The sequence below is a fragment of the Numenius arquata genome, chromosome 11 (assembly GCF_964106895.1).
Source record: "Numenius arquata chromosome 11, bNumArq3.hap1.1, whole genome shotgun sequence".
NCBI classification, from domain to species: domain Eukaryota; kingdom Metazoa; phylum Chordata; class Aves; order Charadriiformes; family Scolopacidae; genus Numenius; species Numenius arquata.
The window spans coordinates 1733689-1756965 of NC_133586.1; the positions used below are offsets into that span (position 1 = coordinate 1733689).

A 23277-nucleotide genomic window follows, 5' to 3' on the forward strand; every position below is an offset into this window, starting at 1 on the left:
TCCCTTTTGGGGAAGGTCCTGTGCTGTGTACAACAGATCTGGGCACTGAAGAGTCCCACCAACAGCTGTCAGGTATTGGTATTTCCACCCTCCCCCTGAAAAAGCAGCATGCAGCAGTTCTTGCTTGCATTTCTATTATACAAACTTATACCACCATGTACTTGTCAGAGAAAACAATGAATTTGGAAGGGGGTTGGGAGCAGTATTGTGCTAAACGCTCTCTCTCCAGAAGCTCACTCCACAATACTCTGCCGAAGGAACAAAACCTGTGTTGATGGAGACTTTCCTCCAGCATGTCAGCATCAAGGTTCAGTATCAGGCATTTAGTTCGGCTTGCCCGAGGTACTGAATTACCAGTTAACTATATAAATACGGTTGTTCCCTTCCAAAGAAACAAAGCCAGTATGGCTGAACTGAAAGAGATTCTCTTGCATTTTTCCCTTCACAGTGTCAACAGGGTTCCTGGACCGGCTCCTAGTACAAACAAAGGCCTCCGAGTCTTTGAATTGGAACTGAATACAAAGAACGCCACTATCAGATTCTCAAAAACCAGAGAATTGTAGGAAGTCCAAGCCTCAGTCAGTATGGTCCTATTTCAAATCTCCTTTTACAAAAGCTATTTTTCCTTTTTTTTTTTTTTTTTTTTAAAAAAAATAAGTAGTACATCAGACATACTTAGTGCTCTAGAATGGTCAGGGTTCCGTATTCCTTTTGCTCGCAACCTCTGCAGTAACACCGTAGAGGACAGCTGCTTTACGAGATAGACTGCCATGGAATAGTTCTAGAAAACACAACAAAAGATCAAAGTAAAAAAAAAAAACTGTTTTAATCAAAAGACAGCTTGTGTTTTATACAACGCTTATGCAATTTGTTAGATGATTACAGGGGAATTGTTTCTAAAGCAGTTACAAGACTTTAGATGGCAAAACTTTCAGACCAGACAAAACCCATCATGCCTCAGAAAGTTCACAGGGCTGGAGTTTGAGAGATGCAACAAAAGTGACTTTACACTTACACTGAGATTATATTTAGCTGCAAAGCAAGCCATTAAAACAGCATTTTGGACACTTCCAGAAGCTCCACATCTAACTCAGGACATGCAGTCTACAGCCCATTTAAGAAGGGTAATTTTACATCAATAATGTCAGGTACCACAGTGGTGTCAATACATTTAAGGGAAGCTGTCAGGTCAAATAAGATCAAAATCTTATTTTTTTTTTAATAAAAACTTATTTCATTTTCAAAATAGGAAAATCATCAGCGATGCCTCTTCAAAAGCAATATATAAAAAGACGCATCATCTGCTGTATTTCTGGAAGCACTGTTCCAACTTTCTTTTTCTTATCTTCCTGCATTTACTGTCTATGAAATGCCAGTGTAACTTCACTGGCGAGACTTCACAGAAGTAAAGAGTTACAGAGTTCAGTGGGGCCAAGATGTAGACTAGTGAATTTAGCTGAATTTAGTCAGATTAGGCAAGAAATCACCACTCCCAACTGTCCGTCCCTCCCCTCTGGAAGAGGTTAGGTTGTTCCCCCCCCCATCAGTCTCAACAGAACAGAACAAGCAAATGTGCCTTATCGGTGTCAGCAAAAAGCCCTGGATGCTCCCTTCTGCCACCACAGAGAAGCATTTGGGATAGAAGCAGGTTGGATGGAGACCGAGCATCAACTCTGCCAGCTCCCCTGTGAGCAGGGGGAGCCTGCCCCCCGGGGATGAAGGGGACTGGGCAGAGAGCTCTCCCTGGCATCGCCAACTCATTTCAAAACCACAGCCTGATACTACTGAAGCTCTTGTTTTTCTTGTAAACTACTGACAACAGCAGGGAATAACTGTCCTTCTAAAAATGCGACGTTGTACTGTGCATTCATCAGCAACACCCCTCTCTCCCCCCCCACCTCCACAATGAAAAAGACAGAATTTGCGTTCCCACATTAGGCTACATCAATTGCTTTTTTGATATAAACAGCAATCACTAAACCTGTAGCCGCACTCATACACTTTAAATTGAAAAACTGAAGTCTTCCCCCAGCAGCTGCCATGTATGTTTCCACTAACAAAAAAAAAAAACCAACCCAATCCATACAATTGTGACACCCAGCATTACTGAGGATGCCACCAGAATCCAAAGATGGGATCTCAATAATATATCTTACCATAAAATTACACAAATTGAAATAGCATCAGAAAGACCACATTTTAAATATTTTATTCTTACAATGAATGCTTTTCACATCGTTAAAAACCACTACTGCTTTAACTTGTTTGTTTAATGCCTCAATTAGTATAGAAGTTAGAAAAATGGTAATTAACATTGTGAAATTATTTACCGACAGCTTGAATCTACAAAGCTAGGAACTTGCCCAAGGCATCTTGTACAGAAGGCTCTTGAAACAGATTGTGTAAAAATCACAATTATGACTTCGGGAAAGGTAGAGTACACCAGTTGAGACATGCAACTGACTCTTAAGGGAAGGGGAGGAAGGGAATTCAAATTTCACACTACACAGGCACATCCAAATATAAAATAATTCTTCGCGTTTAACTGCCAAGGTCTCAAATAATTACGTTAGCAAGCATTATGTCTCATAAGTAAGGAAGTTCTGACCAGCACCAAATTCTCATGAAATCCACTACAAATTTACCGCTATCTTCAGTTTTCTATCGTAAGCTAGAAGTTAGCCAATATGGGGTTTGTAACTGAAATATCTATGGAGCCTGAGAAACTACCTCATTCACAAGAGACTAGCTTACAGTCCACGCAGACTTGTGACATTTCTTTTCCCTAAATCCTCACTGGTATTCTTAAGCAAAAGCGTAGAGCTGTATTCAGAGCAACAACCAGGATTAATCAACTTGCGTGTAGGGACGTCTGCAACGTAAACCAAAACAGGTCCAGTTTTAAATGCTTATTTCTGATACCTGCAGTTCTCATTAGATAAAAGAAGGTTTTTTAAAAATAATAATAAATCATTCAACCATCATTTATTCTACCATCTGAATGAGACTGCTTTACGCTCCACAAGAAATCCATCATGAAATACCACCGCGATGTTTTATAACTGGCTATTGTGCATGATTGGGCCGTAAGCATTTTTCCAGGCTGGTTCAGGAATCCTGGCCTTTGCGCCCTGACAAATTCTTGGACCAGGTTTCATCTCGGGACAATTCCCGGGACTTCTAAAACCAGGATGGTTGCAATGGCAAAGCCACCGTTTTTCAAGTACATGGTGACTCTGCAGTGCATATCTAGCAAGATTTTTTTTCCCCATCAGTGAAAGGAGTGCACTAATTCACAGGCTAATTTACTGAAGTAACTTTTTGCAGCGTGTTCCAGATTTAATTAGTACAGTGGAACATCAGCAATTTTATAATACCAATTGTAACATTCTCCCCACAGACACAAAAAAAAGTTAAACACATGACTTTTTAAGTATTATAAGTATAAGGATAGGAGTTGTGAGAACAGAAACGTAAAAGAGACAAATTAAACCTCCTGGGCCCTGCTGAGCTGCTGTGCTTTGTGTCCACATTTACGCGGCTATAAAAGACCACTCTGTACTGAACATCACGTGCCTGTTACAAGTTGAAGCCAAGATAAGGTTTGTCAAGTCTCTAAAATCAGGAAAAGCTTGAGGTTTGAAGCTAAGACAAACAGAGAAACAAAAGTTTTATGGCATGTCTTGATCTTATTATCTGAGCCCTCAGTGAGTCACAAAGGGAGGTGGGTGGGGGGTGAAAAGGGAGAGATCACATCAAAAAATATGAGGGCTACTGATCTAAGGGAGCACGTCCTATCTGCCTGGCACCAAGTAATACAATCAAAAGGAACAGCCTACTGCTAAACCATGAAGTATTTTCTGCACAATTAAACTTGCTTATCTTTCAAATCTTTCAGACAGATGCCAAAGCAGAAACTAATAAGCTTCAGACAGCATTATGTACCAAAGTTACTTACTCTTCCAATTTCTGCAGTCCATGAAACAACGATTGTGTTTGGTACCGTCGTGGACAATCTGACGAGTGAGGTAATGTTGATTGGTCGGCTGGGTCGCTTTGGTTCAACACCATTTTTGGTTGGTGGAAGATAGCCCTAGAAATCAAAGTATTTTTCCCCTCAGCAAAACAAAAAAAACAAGTGCTGCTTTTGCCTTCTTCCCCTCTCACCACAATCCTGCCCCAATTAAAGCTGTGTCTCACCTGAAACAGGCTCCCTCTTAAATTTAAAAAAAAAAAAAATTATATATATACATACACACACACAGAGATATATATATATATATGTATGTGTGTGTGTTTCAGGTATTTTACAAGCCCTTTCTCCTTATACGGAGCCTCAGAATACTAAGGCACCCTTGCCATCTCTCCTTTCAAGACTTTCCTTGCCCAGTCTAATCCAGTGTGCTGACCCAGTACTGTAAATTGGCATTTTTCTCTTTAGTCATCCTGGTCAGTGATGGTCTACTCCCTGCACAGAAAAACTCCAAAACAGAGTCCAATTTCAGCCAGACTCACTGGATGTTTGGCAAACATAAAAGTTTACTGTCCAGAATAAATCTTCTGGATCTACTGGCTGGTCTCCTGCGAAACAACTTTCTATCTTTTCCATTCATCTATCCATCTTCATTCAAATGCTCCAAACTATGAAAACAAAGGTCAGGATAAATTCTCCGGCTAATTTCTGATGGACAGTTCCTAATAATGCTATCCCATTATGTATATCAAAATAACATCTTACTTACTGGAAGGCTGCATGGTTTCCCGTTTACTTTCACACACAGATTGGGTGGGAAGTGATCTTCTTGTGGACAACTGGTTTCTGACAAACAAAACCTAAAAGCAAAGAGCTTCCATCATCTTTCACTTCTAATGCGATTTAAAGATCACCTCTTCCTAGAAGGATTTTTTTTTTTTCCCCACTGAGTTACGAAAGCAAGACAAATCTCACTAAATACAGTCCTTAAATTAGTTGCACAGATCATTAAGCAGGAAACCTCCCCCCAAAGTTACAGGTTTGGATCAAGATGGCTGTAGGTTGCTCCTCAGATTTCTTGAATTCCTCAGACTGACTCTGACACGTTCAGATATGCAGGTTCCTATTACAAAAGATAAATCGTCCCATTTTCTTTCCTACAATTTCTCCAGCCTGACTTCTTGATACAAGACCAGGGTTCCACAAAGGACAAATCACACAGTCTCTTCAACTGTCCCTCCTCCGACTTCAATAAACCAGCCACAGCATCAAACACTATCCTGATGCTTATGTCAAGCCTTTTACTTAAGTTCAGAGAATTTTATTTATTTACTTAAGTTCAGACAGGCTTATTTGCTGCTGGAACCAAAATAAGACACACCCTTCCTTGTCCTACCAAACGTGTGTAGGCCAAGATCACGGACAATAGGCATTCCGAGGACCAAAAAGAGCCTCTCAACCCAACTGGATTTCTTCCAGGGGACCTGCCTCATCCAGGCAAAGGTACCACCACACCAAGGTACAGCTTTTCAACCCAGCTGAGCCTAAAAGGCTGCTGCTATCAAAAAGGGGGGCTTATCTTTCTCCTGTTTTCCCTTGTCCCTTTGTCCATCTGACCCCACACCGAGCCAACCCAACTGTGGGTCAGCAGAAGGAATCCCAAAAGCAAGACTCAAAAGCAATTGCTTTCTGTCTGGTGATTCAACAGCTCACCATGCCAACATGGCCAGGGGGATGGAAGGCAAAATGATCATTTTTGACAGGACCAAGCTCTGAAGTCAGCTCTGCAGAATTACAGGGATACACAGGATTTAAAGGATTTTTAAAGAAAAGCAGACCTTGGGTTGCCATGCCCAGGAAATCCTGTGTTCGACATCTCTGCTAGGAAAAATAACCCTCCCTGCATGTGGATTTTGAAGGCCCAGGCACCTGGAATCTGACAGGCATGGAGTTAAAAAAAGGAGCATACACAGAATCTAAAATAACGACCCATAAAAAAATCAGCTGGCTATCTAGCTGGAGTACATGCAGTCTTTTGACACACCAGAGATCAGGCCACCAGCAACTTCAGGAAAGCTGCATATAACAAGGACATGCAGTTAAGTCTGCCCTTTTCAAAGCTTTTCTCAGGAAAACAACAGGATGAGACTTCTCCATAAAGGAAAGCCCCATCTACTGGAAGAGCATTAAGAACAGGAGATACAAATACCTACCTTAGCTGGACCTGTACTGTGAAGTCACATTTGGTCCCAGAAATATCCCTAGAAACAGCAGAACACAGGTTAAAACATACTGGTTACACAACAGGTTCATCAGTATTTTGTCAGAGCTGTAGGTTCAATGTATGACACCACATTTTTGGGTATATATAGTGTATCTCACACTTTCCTTCTTCTGATCAAACTACCACTCTCGAGACACATTAAAAGGTATACTTTTTATTTTTCAAGGTAAATAAATCAATTACATTCTCATCTGACTTCTACCATTTCCTTTTTTTTTTTTTTGCATACCATAGAGAAAATTCTGATGGGTCACTAGGACGTATCATCTTTATATAGTGAATAAACAAAGAACTCAACAAAGGATATGACTGATGTGAGAAAGGGCTGCAGGAAGGAGAGTTCTGTATTTGTACAGCACTCAGTGCAAGCGAAACCTGCCCAATACTCGCTGGACAGTGGTGGTATTTAATTCTCTCTTCCTCACCCTTTTCCTCTCCATCCGCTTACATACAAAGGGGAATTCCCCAGAAAAGTTTTTTCTGAGGCACCACGCACACATCTGTGTTCTTTAGATCCCATTTCACATGAAATATACAGTGAGCTAGTTCCTTTTTTTCTTTATTTTTATTTAAAGCTACTGTATTACTGATCAAACTCACTCACATTGAGCTGCTGATTTGCTGCACTTGTTGTGGCGTCAGTGCAAATGCAAAGCAGGTTTCTCGAAATCGCTGACTATTATCTGATGCTGGAAGAAAACAAAAGATCATTACTTTAAAAACAGCAAATAGAGAATAATTAACAGAACCATCTCCTTTCATTAAAGTATCTACATATATATACAGACACATTTTTATAGCAAGCCCGATAGTATGACACACATCTGTTTCTGTAAACAATTTTAGAGCCAACAAGGAAGTTGCCATTTAAACCCTCCTGTAAATAAAAAGACAATAAACAAACTTCATATGCATATAAAGTATACATTAAAAAAAGTGATACAGATAACAGCAAAGCTGAGACAAATCAACTTAAGACTTTCTACCAGTCATGGTAACTTAAGGCTAAATGTTCTTTGATATTAAATTCTAAAAATTCTTAGGAATTCTCTTAAGTCACTTTTTTATTTTCTTTAATGTGCAAGATCATGGATTAGCCTGTGAAAAATATACAGAGTGACTGAGAAGTACAACATTTGCAATTTCCCACATTTCAGTAAGGTATTTTGTGGACTTAAATGCACCAAATACATAATATGCAAACAATACACGAGGTAGGTAAGTATGAAATCTGGTTTTAAAGTCCTTGAACTCTATGCCATAATGCTCCATAACCAAAAAAAACCCCAACCAAACTACAAACGTTAGAACTAATGCACCTGCTGAAAAATCAAAGAAATGTTAAACATCTCCAAAATAGTGCTTTATATGTAAAACATATCCCTTCGCCATGGCTACAGGCACCGCTGCAGTACAGAACCATTCACAATGGCAATGAAAATGGCTTTCTAAAAAACAGTAAATAAAATTTAAAAAAGAGAAGCATCTTCCCGGAGAACTGTTCAACATCATCCTCAACACATATATCGAAGTGAAAGTTGCAAGAGGCTTGCCGCTGAACTTCATTATTCTTAATAATTTTCTAAGGTTATGAATAACTACATTGTATATTAAACACTCGATAAATTTATCGTTTTTTGTTTTACTATAATACACTTCCTGACTCATCCTTGAGTGACAGATGAGTGAATACTTCATGGTGATACTTCAGATATTTTGTTAAAAACAGCATGTGGTAGGTTGGAACCAACAATAGAATAGACATTGACTTAGTATAAATATTATCAGCAGCAATCTCACAAAATTACATTTATATCTTTCTCGCATGACAATGCTACAAGATCTGTACATTTTATTACATTATATGCAACAACCACACGCAGCTCATTATCAGTTGCTCTAAAGCTAGATGGGCAAGAAGAGGTAATATATACCAAACAGTAACTTTTGTGAAAATACGAGCAATAATAAATCTTTTTAAGAGCATTATGTTGTATAAAGAACTTTTTCTATTTTTCTACGCATATATTTCCTTTTTTTCACAATAATAAGTGCTTCTGTAATGTCCAGAAGCACCACCTGGGCCAGGGTGCAGGATGCAGCCTCACGTTAATGTTCAGTTAGACACTCATGCCTACAGTATCCAACATTTATTTTTATTTTAATACTTTTCAATTAAGTTTCTTCAAATGAGAAACATGCAGGGCTGAAGACGGCAGCCACTCACGTTATCACAATGTACAAATTTGCAGGAAACAGAAACACAATGTATACAATTAACAATGAAAATCTGCTATAATATTTAGTCTTCAATATAATTTTACACCTATTTTTAGTTATAAATGGAAAGATGAGAGTTTTATACTGTAATCAACAAGAGATGAATTAGCAGCAGACTAGAGAACTGAATGAATCCAAGTTATTATTTCATATTTTTACATGGTTAAAGGTGGTTTTCATCTGCTGGTTTTATTTTCCTCCCATATATTATTTGCTTTACCCTAGAAATTGTCAGTTCTGGCTTTATCAGAGAAGTTCTCCAAGGTCTTTGCCAACATTTGTTGTGGACTCCAACACCTTTAATCGAAGAAAAAGGTTGCTGAACATTTAACTACGGCTACCTTCATTTAAAACTTAATTATCTGTGATTCTGATTCTGTGATGCAAAGAAGTTAAACAACCATTTTAAAAGAAAAAGTCTAAACCCAAAAGCGATCTTTTTCCCTTTCAGCTGCTCACCATTTTGCCTGTTTTGGTTTTGCAGCATCTCCAATTTAAAGACAAAAACCAAGCAGGTAACATGGATTTTTGCAAGCGTTAGAAAGAAGGGAGGAGTAAAATAACCATTAGCAAAGGTCCCAAAATTCAATCCTTTTCCTCTGTTCATTACTGGTTGGTATTAATGCAAAACTTATTTTTGCTAAACAGTATTATGTGATCTTGAAAAGTGGGTTTTTAACTTCTATATTCTGTTTCATCATGCACTTGCATTGACCAAATTAAAGCATCATACATTAAAATGGCAGAAACCAAAAAAGTACATTCTTCAGTGCTGACACAGGAGCTTTGCTAATTCCAGTTTTCTCCGTGAGTACAGCTCTAGCACATTTACAAGACAGTAAATCAGCTCTGCTTGAATCTGGTTTTGCAACAGAAATAGCCACTTCAAACTTATCACTGTTAAAATACCACAAAAATCTGAGCATTCCAAATAATCGCATTGTGCACATTACAGTTAAGGTATTTACTCTGAACTAGAATGCATCTAAAATGAGAAAGGCGAGGAGGAGGAAGGCTCCGGGGTTGAGGGGAGGCTGATTTGGGTTGGTTTTACCACCGTCGGTTTAGCCTAAGAATAAAACGGCCTCCAACATTTCTCTTTAAGCTGGTTATTAACTTCAAAACCACTTGTCTTAATAACTGTAAGCAAAAGTCTATGAGCTGAGAGATCAAGGGTCCCCAGTGATGGGAGACGAACTTCATCACGTGCCGCTTGACGCTTCCGTAGCTGTAAAATGGCATTAATACACACACGCCGTGTTTTCCGTACGTTGCTTTTGTGTACAAGCAATCTTTGTGATTACTGCGGGAGCACGGCCAAATCGCAAAAAAAGGAAGAAACAACTTGTTAATTAGGCAAAGATGATCCAAAAGCTAATCAAAAGATGTCAATCTCTTGACAGATTGGGCAGTAGAGAGAAAGCCAGAGAAGAAGCTACGTTACTCTAAACTAAGAGCGCGCTACAGTCGTGCTCTTGAATTAGTCTTAGGATACAGCTCTGCCCCTTGGACATTTAACTACCAACCAGAAAAAGAGCAAAAATTAAACACCAAGTTGCCCAATTCAGTGTGTGCTCCCATAAGCAAGTCAAACCTTGAGGTACAGGCACATTTCAGCCAATTATAAAGACATAATTTTAGTCTTCACATTCAGCACGGCATTAAGAAATGGCAAAGAACAAACATAGTTTAACCCAGGCACGAAACAACCTGCGGAAGAGGTCAGGAGCAACAGTGGAAACACGAGGCTATGACATCTCAAAGCACAGGGAAGTTTTACAAGGGCTGTGGTGGTTAAAAGCATTAATTCCATTTTCTAGCTTTCCGTCAAGAGCCGTGAGGGGGTTTGTCCTGGGGCTGGCCAGGGAGGAGGACCTCGGTTGTGTGTCTGGGGCTTGCTGAGGAAGAAGGGGGATACTCAGCAAACAAAACCAAAAGCATCCTCTAGAAGGGAGATCAAATACACTTTTTTCTTTGTGGTTTTCTCTAATCATCTCCCATATGTTTTCATGCAATCTTTTTATACCCATATCTATTATTTCTAGATCTACGATGCATGAAAATTTCAACAAAACACATTAAACAGAATTAATTTATCAGCTTTACTATTAAGTACTAAGCTTCCAAGCTCATGTATGACTACACAATCTCCCCTATTGGTAAAGAATTCAGATTTCTTAGGAAGAAACACTGGAAATCTGGAATTTAAGAGTGCAGAAAAGCTAACAGATTTCTGTTAATTCGTCTGGTGTATCTACTGTGTTTAGGAACATCAAGCAGATCCTGGCAAGTCAAGCACGTTGTTTACTTTTAAAGTTCTGGAGTATGATTAAAAGCAGAAATATGAAAATATATCGTTTTCTACAAGAAAATAATTCTGATGGCTAGAAACATGCAACTGTGCCCTGCAAACAGCTATGATTATTTAACAAAAGAAAGGCAAAAATAGATCTCTCATTGAAAACCAAGTGGATTAAAATAGAATATATAATCTAATAAAGCTGGCATCAAGCCAGAACAGAGCTAACATGAACATTCTTTAAAAAGTTGCCAGGAATGTTTTGGGGGGTTTTGGTGTTTTTTTCTTCATAACTACAAATTATTAAATTTTATAACCTTTTCTTTAGCACTCTTGGGATGGTACAGAACTCAGAGGATCGGTCAAGAGTGGTTTATAGGCCAAGTCTCCTTTGCAATCTCAGAAAGGAGGTACAACGCACAAATGCCTAATGGACTTCTGTATTTATTTATTTTTTAATTTAGATATAAAGAACAAAGGCACAGTAATTAAAAAAAAAAAATACTATGAATCACAAGCATCACTTTACCCTGCTGCTAAAAAGTTTCCTGAATAATTCAGAAATCTGAAAGGGCAGGTTTTGAAAGTATAATAAAAAGCTTTTCAAGCAGACTTATGTAATTAAATGGGTGTCAACAAGAACAGTTTCAGACAAGCCATCTAAAAATCCACTTATCTTACCGGGATGTCACCTTTTTTGAGGGGGTGCTGAAGGCGGGGTGGGCGGAGGGGAGTATTTACTACTTCTTCATTCACTCAGCTTAAATCCAGGAAAAGCAATGAATAAAATTCACGTTTTCTTGTAGATGTGTACATACACTTAGTAAGAACCAGCACAAGCTCAGGTCTGTTGCCTCTGCAGGTCCCCAACATTAGTACAACACACTCTAAAATACCTAAAACATTGCAAAAACATTCCAGAGTGGAGTTTCTTCTTCAAAGCTATTCTTTTTACCAATTCAGTATCACCAGAGTTTCCTGAATTATTTCATGCTTACCTCATTCAAGTAATGATCCAAACAGCATACGGGATTAGTATGTATTAAGTGAGAGTGACCCAATTATGCCTTGCTGGTTGTGTATTTTGTTAAACACTTCACAAGAGTAACGAGTTTTCAGAATTTGAGCAAAAACTACTTTATTACATGACAGTATCATTCACAGGACCAAAAACACGGAATATGAATGTGTATATACATGTGTGTGTATAGACAATGAATATATTAATTATATAAGTAATAATGATGATATATAAAAAACATGTCCTACCAATTTTAGTCTTTATTTTGGAAAAACCCTATAGCGCTAGAGTGAAAAAAAGAAGCCAGCTTGAGTGGCTGCATTTTCTACAGCTCTAAAAATATTCTGTTCCACCTCACCAGTACCCAATGCTAAAAATAGCCACACAATCTTTCTGCAGTAAAATACCTCTTGCTGCCTTGAGAAAAAGCCAGTCTCTAAATTTCCATTCAAGAACAGATACCTTATAATCTTTAATGAATCTTAAGGTATCACACTGTTGAGGTGGGGATGCTTTCCTAATGCAACTGCATCTGACCATCACATTGCTAATATACTGAGGTTAATCTTTTCCATCTGTCATCACCAAGTGCAGCTTATTAAACAGGGAAGAGAATATATTACTTTCCAATACAGAAAGATACTCAGACTAAAATTAAACTTGCACTTTACACTGCAGTAATTACCTAAAGTTCAGGCCATGAGAAAAGGTATCATTGAATTGGCCCATTACCAATGATTTCCAATAATAGCATGTTTATTTCCAAAGGCAAAAATAGTTATGTTAAGTAAGAGTGTCAGGACTACAGCAAATTTTTGCTACATGCTGTAAGATAAACAAGAGATGTCTAATTGGTTATTCACTAACCTAATACAGGACATAATTTTGATCAGTTAAATTTGTCAACGTATTAACCAGAAAAACCTAAACATTGTAGAAGCTGTCAACTCAACACATAAATCATTCTTGCTTATATTCCCCAGATAGGTAAAATCCCTCATTTTGTTGCAGCACAGGCATTTTGCTTTTTCTTTTAAACAACAGAAGGCATTGTAACAATTTATGTTCAATCCTCTTTCAAATAGCAGTGCTGAAAATTTAATACACTGCCTCCAAGCTAGACGAAAATTACTGCATCTAGATTAAGGCACGGAAAATGTTTACCTTTTAAAAAAAAGGTAAAATTCAGACAGGCTTTGAATTATGTTCAATTGCAGCAGAAGCCAGGAAATCCGTAACACAAAGCTACATACACAAAGCTCCTCATAATATAGTTTGTCCAAAATCTCTTCTCTCAATCCTGAACAGGGATTCATTTATACAACTGCTTTTTTGGAGGTGAGATCAAACGCCTGTGAACAGTAACACTGCGATATCTGTATATAAGCAGAAGCCAGGCAGCTCCACGGGAGAGAAACGATGAGAGGATACACCTTAATGGGGGATCTACAACATCTCGGGATGTATCATTAGCCCTTTTAAAACCACCACAATTTATGAAGTTCCTGGGTAACGCAAGTGTTTATACATAAACACTTCCTTTCTTTTAACCACAACCTCTCAGCCCCGAGCTCCTGCCATCTTCTGGAATCCAGCAGCGGTACCTTTTAAACCACTGCCCACCATCCCCTTAATTTCTTCCTACCCATTAAAGCAATTTGCAGTGTGCAATATGGGGTCTGTCCCCGGGAGACCCCTCCTCAGAGGGCCACTCTCTCCCCCAGAAAGCAGGAAAAGCTCTTGCTAATTGCTAGAGCCACGTCAGACCGGGCCAAAGCTGGACCCTCCGTTCCATCCAAGGGACCGAGCTCTCCTCCGGCACCGAGAGAAGTCCCACATTCCCCTGTCTGTTCTGCCCCCTCCTCGCTGGGACACCTTGGCCACTTCATTTCAATCACTCATCACAATGGATGTTGCGTAACCGTAACATTTCAAAACACTTCAAAATCTACTCAAAGGGAAGCATTTTAGTAAACACACAAATCATTCCTGCCTTGACAGCAGAGACCAGCTCTTAACCCACTTCCACGGGTTACAACTGCACTACGCTCACAAATACACTGAATTACTGTGAAGCGACAGCACCGCGGTCTTCAGCTTAAACCAGATGAAAAACTGAGCTCCGGTTCTGGTCAGTCTGCTGCTTTTATCTCTTAAGATAATTTTTAGATTCTGTTCAATTTAAGCTTTTAACAGTTAATAGTCCGAAGGAACAGGCAGAGCTACACTAGGGGTGGGAAAGGCAGGGAGTAAAAAGACTCAAAAGGAGCTTATTTGAAATAGTGACTAAATTTATATATGAAAATAGCCTGGAAATACTCCAAGGGCTACAATTAATTCATAAGCATTACGCATTTTATAACTCTCTGTGATACATCGTATAAACAGAATAGATCAGCTGGAAACTGTGCCATTGGACAGATATTTATATTTGATTACTTTTTTAATCAGTCATGTCTTAGAGCATTTCTGAGCAACGAGGATTTCTGAAGACCTACAGTAAGTATTAAGGGACAATCTCATGCCAACCTTCAGCGCCAGAACTCTCTGCCCTCCCAACCTACCCCTGTGGAGTAAATACCCACCGACCCAGCTCTCCTCTCGCCGCTGCCCTGGCCCTACGGCTCCACTTCCATCATTCAACCGGAGGGAAGGACCATCACTGCATCATCCATACTCAAGTCACTTGATTTCTTTAGACACCAAAATATACGTCCCAGAACTCAACTGCTGCCACTCAGACTTGAACGTATTAGGTTTTATTCTAAGAGCACCCACAGCAGTTAAACACTGAGCAGCACTTAAAAGCGAGTGCACAGGGTATCCTACTTCTGGTGCATTTTTAATCTCACCAAGAAGGTACCAAGTTTTAAAAGCCTAACAGGAAAGGCAAAAAACTAAGTGTAAAGTTCGTGATTAGATAAGAGAGTCCCTAGTAAGCTCTCTATCAGGATTAGCGTAACCCATATCATCTTCTTCCAAAAGCCATCATAAAGGGAGATTAAACTATATCTAAAAGATTCCAAGTTATTGAAGACTTCCAAGTCCCAGCAGTATTTCCAACAGCTTCTAAGTGATCTCAACATCTTGGTTGCAAGAGGAAATCTTAAAAAAAAAAAAAATACATATTGCAATAGCAGAGCTTCCTCTCTCATCATATGTGAGCATCACTTCTAGGCCCCATGCTCTCCAAACACTAAAAGGGATACGGGGATGCCACTCCAAGCTTAGATTGGTTCACTGATTACTAATGGATTACTCGCGTGCTTTGAGTCAACCACATGGTTTGCCATAATTCCTTCTCCTAAAAGCTTTGATTAGAATCATAGAATATCCTGAGTTGGAAGGGACTCACGAGGATCACTGAGCCCAACTCCTTATCAAATTATCAAGAAGATATCCTCATTTGATCATGGGAAGCAAAGTTCCTTCCTAGATCCATTCACATCAGAGCAGCAGTGTCTGAAAACACCCATATCCTGTAAGGTTCTGAAATTTGAGTGATCTCAGTTCTACACAAGGAGATTGAACAATCAGCTGAAGTGAACAGTAATAAATTATACTCCTTTTCTTGTAGCACAAGAGCTACCCAGTTGGTTAAAGCTCTCTTTAACCAACTAAAAGAAACAGCCACTAGACTACGGAAAGATTCTCTATACATGAACTTGAGGCATACCGCATGCAAATACAAGTCGAAGCCAAAAAAAGAAACTTAAGTGCACTGTAATTCTAGTTGAGCTACAGCACTTGAACAAGACAGAGCTAATATTTCAGAGTTATTCTTGCACAATTGAAAACTGTAGAGCCGGAAGTCAGAAAGCTCAAGCCCGAGTTGAGAATATAGTATTTTGTCGAACTTCCTCCCACAAAGTACATTTTAAAAAATAACAAACACAGAAGACAGTAAAGCGTGACTTTCATACAAACCATGATACTGACTGCACAGAGCAGCAGATCAGCTTGCTGATATATGAAAGGGAAAAATACTTGCCAAACAAAACTTCTATAGTTTCCAACCTAGATTTCTAAGTGCACTGAATTGTTTAATTGTTTAATAGCTGTACCTTGAACTACAGTCACCCTAAAGGTTTTAGTCAAATCAGTTGCAAGATCTGTCTTCAAGAACGTGGCACGTCCAAGGAATCACGATCAATCACAGGCAAAAAGACAATTTCACAGTAAATGCAAGTCAGAAGCACCAATGCCAGTTAGACAGCACAGAACTCTTGAGGGCAGGCATCAGGGGTGAAATTCTGCTTACTGGAGAAACCCTCTAATAAGAGTCCACAGATTAAGAAATTAAACTGAGACCTAAGCAAATCAAGACAAGCCTCAGTAGAGCCACTGGAAGCTCCTTTCACCCGATGGAGCCCGTATCTGCAGTCTGGCAGGCAGCGAACACCGTTTCTGTATACGTGATACTCTGACTCCCCAAAAACGCCCGATTTTGTGTCTCCTCCTTCCAGGAGGGTGAGACCTGCAGGTAAAAGTTCTGATTTCCTCAGCTCAGATCTGAGTTTCAGTGTTGTGTTCCACATCACTTAAACCCGAAGCGCAACAAATAAATTGTAGGTTCATCATCCATATGCCATTCAGACAGCTTTTAACAGAGTAGCATAGTTCACAGCCTCTTTAAACCTTCACATTGAAAAGAAAAGGTTAATTTCCCCTTACCGGTAAGTAAAGACCCATAACCCAGTTAAAACATTTTTTGGAACAACTACACAGCTAAGGCAATTAGGAATGACATATGCTGTAACAAGAAGTATTTTTAAGATGTTGTTTAACTATCTAATGTCTCTTCCATAATAATCTGGCAGAATTTTGGGAGTCGTTACTCATAGTAAACACGCTTCACCACACAAAAGAGATCTTATCTGTGTGTTAGAAGTTACTTTTAGAAAATTGGCCCTATGCTTAAAAAACAACCAATTAGCAGTGTCTGTACACTGGGGGCTGAAAAAAGGGGAAAATTAAGTGATAGCTGCATCTTCGTTTTAGAAACTAACAACCAAAATTCTCCTATTTAAAGGAGGTACTACTCAAAAAACAACATAGAAGTCACAATAATAAGGCAACTTTCATACATTCCAACAAGACCAAACTAGATAGCTTTTTCCTCAAAAAAAACCCTGTCATATAATCACATCAGATCGTGGTTAACCATGGGGCAGAGTGCTCTGACTTCTCACTGGCACTGCAAGAGCTCAAGGCACAGATTCACCCACCAACAGACATTTTCAGAATATAGAGCATTCCTAGTTGGTCCGTACACAAAAAGCATCCAATATAGATGCTTTCTCAGTTTTGCAATGTGGATGACTAATAAAATATGGATGCAATTCGACAGCTCTACTGAACATGGACAGAAACCTCCTCGTCTCAGATAAACAAAGCCCACTGACAGCCTTCCTGGGTGTAAAGGAAACACTGTCACACACCACCACCCCCCAACAGCACAACCATGATTGTCACTATCAGCCACACGGCTCAAAGAGCGAAGCAGGAGTCAGGTACTTGGAACACCGGGAAGGAAGGGAGAGACTCCGCTCTCCGGTGGGACTCTTCTCCTGCTGTGACTCCGCTCACAGAGCGGAGTCACAGCAGGAGAAGAGTCCCACCGGCAGCAGGCCCTGGCTGCTATTTTCAGTTCTTCAAACGAGAGCAGGTTGGGGTAGCACGAGCTGAGTTTACGAGTTCAACTAGCCAGGCAAGTCTGCTCCTCTGCAAGCATCCTACTCAGTGCTGCGAGCTGTATGGGCTGCCGTAAGCCAGAGAGAGTTTAAAAACAAACAAACAAACAAACAAAAACAAAAACCCAAAAAAAACCCCACCAAAAAAAGTTAGCCAACAGCCTTCTTCTAACCTTGTCACACATGCTTCAGCCGTGCTCAAGTAAAGCTCCTCAATAGCTGCTGGCGAGAAGGGTGGATGGATAAAGAAGAAGGTAAAAGATAAAAAGAAGATGGATAAAGCCCTGCATTTCCCCCTCGCCGTGAATCCAGCCCAGAGAGCAGTCAGCATGGGGATTTTAACCACAGTTCAGAGCTACATTTTAAGGAAGCAAGTGTAAGAAGGTAACATCCATTTCCTCCTTTTGTTCTTAACATTAAAAATAATAGTTAGCAAATTTAATTTCCTTATCTGTTATTCACATTAGCTTGTGTACTACCCACCTACGTAAAATATTTGGGTAGAGAATGCATGTTCAAGTGTCTTGCTGTGCAACTCCCTTCCCCGAGGCTTTGTCAAATTATTGTTTTTCAAAATAATAATCACATCTTGATGGGACAGAAGACTATAGCAAACCTTCCAAGCCATTTCACCTTGACTTGGGAAAGATCAGGGAGAATCACATCCAAAGATGTGCTCTGCCCAACTTTTACATAGCGACTGTCATTTCAGAAGAATCTAGAGATCCTCAAATCCATGGAGTTCACACTCATTCTCTCACACACACGCATTTTTTCTATTCCAGTAGGCTCCATTTCAAGCAGGGAAATAATTATTCAAAAATCCCACATCAGGTCACCAGTTTGTTCTTGTGGTGGAGAGAAGCAGAGTCAATCCGAAAGTTTCTTATCCCTACCCCTGAGGAATCTGCTGGGAACAAGCAAGCCGGAGATGCTGAAACGTTGGCCAAATGCCAAGGAGAAGTTCTGAGTGTTTGTAATATGCATCTGCCATTAGAAAACAAAGCCAGGCAACCTAGAAATTTGACATTTGAGGAAACCCACGTTGTTTGCAGCAGCGAGAAGGAACCCCAAAGCATTTGGGGCAAATATTCAACAAATCATTTAAGACTGTTTTTAGTTAAGATTATCAGTAGCTGTATAAATGGATGAAATAAAAGTCCGCTCTATACTTGCATTTAAAACTCCTAAGCTGTATGCACAATTGCTCCAAGTTGTTTTGAAAGCGTATAAAGCTGCATATCACTGGTTATTAATCCAATATGCTTTTTCATTAACATATCTATATTTATTACCCTAAAATACCTTCATGACATTTAGAGCTTGCAATTTTATGATCTGTAGCAACATTACTTTCCACTACAAGAGGAAACAACCAACCGTTTCTCATCTGCACAGACACCAAAGCTCTCTCTTCCCCCAAAAGCACAAGAAAAAAAAAAAAGCTTTTTAATATTATTGTTTTGGACAAACAGAAAGACACCAGAAGATGCACGTGCAAAACAAAAATTCCAAACAAACCCTGAACTGAAAGCACAGAGATTGCTAAAAAAAAAAAAAAAAAAAAAGTATCTGGTTGGAATTTCATCCACTTCCATTTTCTTACCCTGACACTCAGAGTCCACAAATGAGGGAAAAAATGTCCTATTGTATCTAAACTCCTCAAGCAGCAAGACATGACAGAGCATGAATTATGATCTCTTCATTTGGGGCCAGTTTGTCAGACATGGAGCTGACAGTAAAGTGTTCTTACCACATCTAGGAATAAATGCATACCATAATCCCTGCATTGGAATGCCTTATTGAAATTAAAGCATTATTTTTAAGTACTTATGATGTAAAAGTGATGAGACACATACCAAGTACCTAATTATCCTGTACCACCAGCATTGCCTGGAATGCTTATTAATCAATTAGGTTTTAGATTAAAACTAAATGGATACAGTATATCTCTTAAAAGAATACCTGAGCAAGAAGATAAGATTATCAAAAACTACCTGTCTTTCCCTCAATGTCTCAGTTGTAACAGTGAAAAAATTTGCAAACAACTGTGCAACGTAGTTCAGAAGTCTGCAGACCACCATCACCACTCACATCATCCGGCCTCCTGCGTCCCTGTCGCTGTTAATGTAAAGTACCTGCTCATTTTTATTTACAAGGGATCTCTTTCACAAAGGACAGGTTTCTTTCCACTCACCCACCATCTCCCCATATCTACTCTCACAAATCTCCTCCTCCTCCTCCCAGCTATTCTCACAGAGAATCTTTTCCAGGGTTTCAAGACAGAAGTAGGTTCCAACATGGAAGGAGCCCCTCCAGAAATCAACAGGACTATTGAATTTAAGCAGTATTTAAGAGTATTAAAAGTTAACCATGCTGTTAAGTGCTACGTGGAGTCAGAGCCAGAAAAAACACACACATTGTTATATAATGCTCTGTAAGCATCAGATTATTTATCTATGATTTATAAATCAAGTGATTTATAGCTTAATACAACAGACAGTTTAAAGCAAAGTAGCCACAACTGGAAAAGAACCCCAAATCTTCCTAAACTCAGGTGTTCAGGCTGTAATGGATCACAGCGAACACCCAGCCTGGCATTCTCTCCCAGCACAGACAAGAAGATTTTTGTGGGCTTGATCGATTCGGGGGTATTTTTTTTATTTTTTTTTAAATAATTAGACTCTACAGTTTATAAGAACTACTGAAAGCCGGCAGTTTTTTTCCTTCTTCAGAGGTTTAGTTTGTTTCTTGTCAAACTCGCCCTTTAAACATAACGGATCTTTGAACCATATTTAGTGGCTCAGCTAAAACAACTAATGAGTGTTACGTAAGATGCCTCTCCATGTAGAACAATCTGTTCCAAAAGTTACCAAAAATAGCAATTCTCTAAACACTGGTATGATGCAATATTTAACCAGTTACTGCATTAGCAGCTGAATTCATTCGTTACTATTTTTTTTAAAAAAAGACTTAAAGTATTATTACAACACTTGCAACCTTACCTAGGCTGGTCGGTTTTATCAGCTCATCCAACAAGTCATAAAAAGGTAATTTCTGAAGTTTTATGTCAGGATGGACAGGGTGGAGCGCAGATGTGAGATGGGGGAGTTCCAGTTCATGTTTAGGTCCCAGAAGTGAAACGGGAAGCAACGGTGAGGTGGCAGGGTGGGCATCGTAACTGAGCTGTGGAATGGTAGACGGAGACAAAGCTGCTGGCATGGAGCTCGAGTGTACGCTGGGGATAGATAAGTCTGCAGGTGTCATGATTTTCTGAGGGAACCTTCGCCTATAGAGTTCTTTGATTTTCATTTGGACAGCAGGACTGCAGCCAGCCTTTAACAAATGCAGTGCTTTTGTGAGAAGTTCGTGTTTTCGTCCGTGCTTGTTCCTCCCTGCGTAACCCAGAAGTACTTGCAGTTCAGAAACTCGAAGGCTCATAACCATTTGCTTAAAAGAAACAAAACAAAAAATTAGTATTCAAGTTACATCTTCTTAAACACCAACATGAGAATGTGGCTTAATCCCATTAAGCATACAGTTTTTAAAGGCACACCACCACTGCTCTTCCCCACTGATTATCAGAAATATAATGCAAAACAATACTTATTCACAGACAGATTTATCTACTTCGAAAGTCTGTAATGAGCAATTTTTAAATGGTTTTCCATTTGCTATACACAATTCAGAACAGAAATGTTGGGGGAAAAAAGAAATAAGGAAAGGACAAGTTGCCAGTACAAAACAATGCTTGTAAATGTAATTATTTTCTAATCATTGTTCTGCTAACATGTAGAAAGTTAACAATTTTTCTTTAACATCCAACTAGACGAATAAAAAGTCATACATTGACAATATCCAAGTCTTCAGTACTTGCACCTAAAAGCCGTGCCAGTCCCTAACTCTGGAATGCTACTTCACTTTCAAGTCCCTCCCTCGCTTTTTGCCACGCAGCAGAACTAATCCACGCAGGTTCAAAGGAAAGGAGATAAACGAGTGATGTGAAAAAGAGAGAGAGAAATTATAATCCCATTTGTGTGCCACCCCATACGATCATTGCTGAGTTAAAGGAAACTTTTTCCAATTTCATTTCCTCACTTCTCGCATCAAAGCTGCAGGTTCTGGTTTAGATGGGAGAGTTGGGCTTTGCCTTCTATTAATTAGCATCTTCATTTACACAGTCTTTTACTGTCTCACAATATGGTCTGATGAATCAAACTGGTTAAAACTTGTAAACTGTTTCACTTCTTCAGGAACCGAGAAAACACCAAGTAGTGAAACCAGCAATCGCCTGCGCGCACCAAGTACTTCCCCGCTGGTCAAGCAAAACCCAGAAAGTCAACTTAGTAGCCAAGTTTCTATTTGAAAACTTCTTTCAGTGCTTGACATGGGCTCGTTCGCCATCACCAGGCCCGTGACACCAGCTGAAATGATGTTCCTGCAGAATTTTGGATTCCCTGGTAAATCACAAGGAAGTACAATGCCACAACTGGCTATCTGGATCTTCTGTATGAAACCACTAAACGCCCTGAATATTTTATAGTCAATTCCAAAAGACCAAAAGATCAAAATCAAAATAATACTAGAAGCGCGTTTGGAACGAAACCAGCTAATTCAGCATATCAGGATTCTGCAATTTCCCAGTGACCCATCCTCTCTAGTTCTTCAAATTGTGCGAAATATTGACACACACATTACTCAAGTTATTTTCACCTTAATTCTTGAACCTAAAGTGTTAATATTAGAAAGTATGCTATCCCTCACGAAACCAGCCCCAACCTCCTATCAGTTCCTCAAATCTCCAGCACCTGCAAGAGATCTTCAGTGCACAGGTGTCCACAAGAGGTATTTCCCTGCACTGAAATAGGTCATGTTATTTAAAAAGCCCTAAATTAGATGATTCATCTATTTAATGAGGGATGCACCCAGATAGATTTAACTAAATTTGCCCTAAAATTTCTGCTCTGTTGAACCACACCAACAGACCTGAATAACCTTGCTGCAGACTATCACAAACACTTTGGATATAACAGGAGTTTTCTGGCATATTTTTCTGTGAATACCCTGAGAACCTACTTCACACTTTCAACTAGGAGACTGTCATGGAGCTACTAATGAGAACAGACGAGGTACTTTGTAAGAAACAGAGATGTCTTAAAAGAATAGGCATTTCAGTTACAATCTGAAGTGTTGACAGCTGAAAAGAAAGTGAAACAAATAGATTTGCAACATGGAAAAACACTATTTATAATGCTTTACAAACATTTCTTCAACAGAATGAGTAGTTACAGCTGAAGGGTTTAATGCCTGCTACCATCACCATTAAAAGTCACTTCCTGAACAGCCAGAACCTCTCAGAGCTTCACTCTGTTCCTGTTTTGTAATAAACTTGTAGACCTAGCTTGCAAAAAACACGGAGGATTAAGAAATAATTGAGCTAACAGAGAAGCTCCTGCTACCTGTTGCATATTTGCCATTTTTTGAAGGTATAAGTGAGTTAAAAGTAAGCATACAGAAAGCAGGGTCCATCGTGTAGCCAGACTCATGAACCAAAACCACTAAAACTCCCCAAGTCTTCCCAACTCTGGTGCATTCATAGAATCACAGAATGGTTTGGGTTGGAAGGGACCTTAAAGCCACACCAGTGCCACCCCCTGCCCTGGGCAGGGACACCTCCCACCAGACCAGGTTGCTCCAAGCCCCCTCCAACCTGGCCTTGAACCCCTC

General features: G+C 39.5%; 1 protein-coding gene across 1 annotated transcript in view; it reads right to left on the reverse strand.

Moving 5' to 3' along the window:
• The window catches only part of PIAS1 (protein inhibitor of activated STAT 1), a 59859-nt gene that overhangs the window by 13525 nt on the left and 23057 nt on the right, over window positions 1-23277 (reverse strand). Inside the window, 6 exon segments of the mRNA XM_074156591.1 lie at window positions 676-781; window positions 3959-4093; window positions 4743-4833; window positions 6187-6234; window positions 6862-6946; window positions 20556-21000. Coding sequence (XP_074012692.1) covers window positions 676-781; window positions 3959-4093; window positions 4743-4833; window positions 6187-6234; window positions 6862-6946; window positions 20556-21000 — 910 coding nt within the window.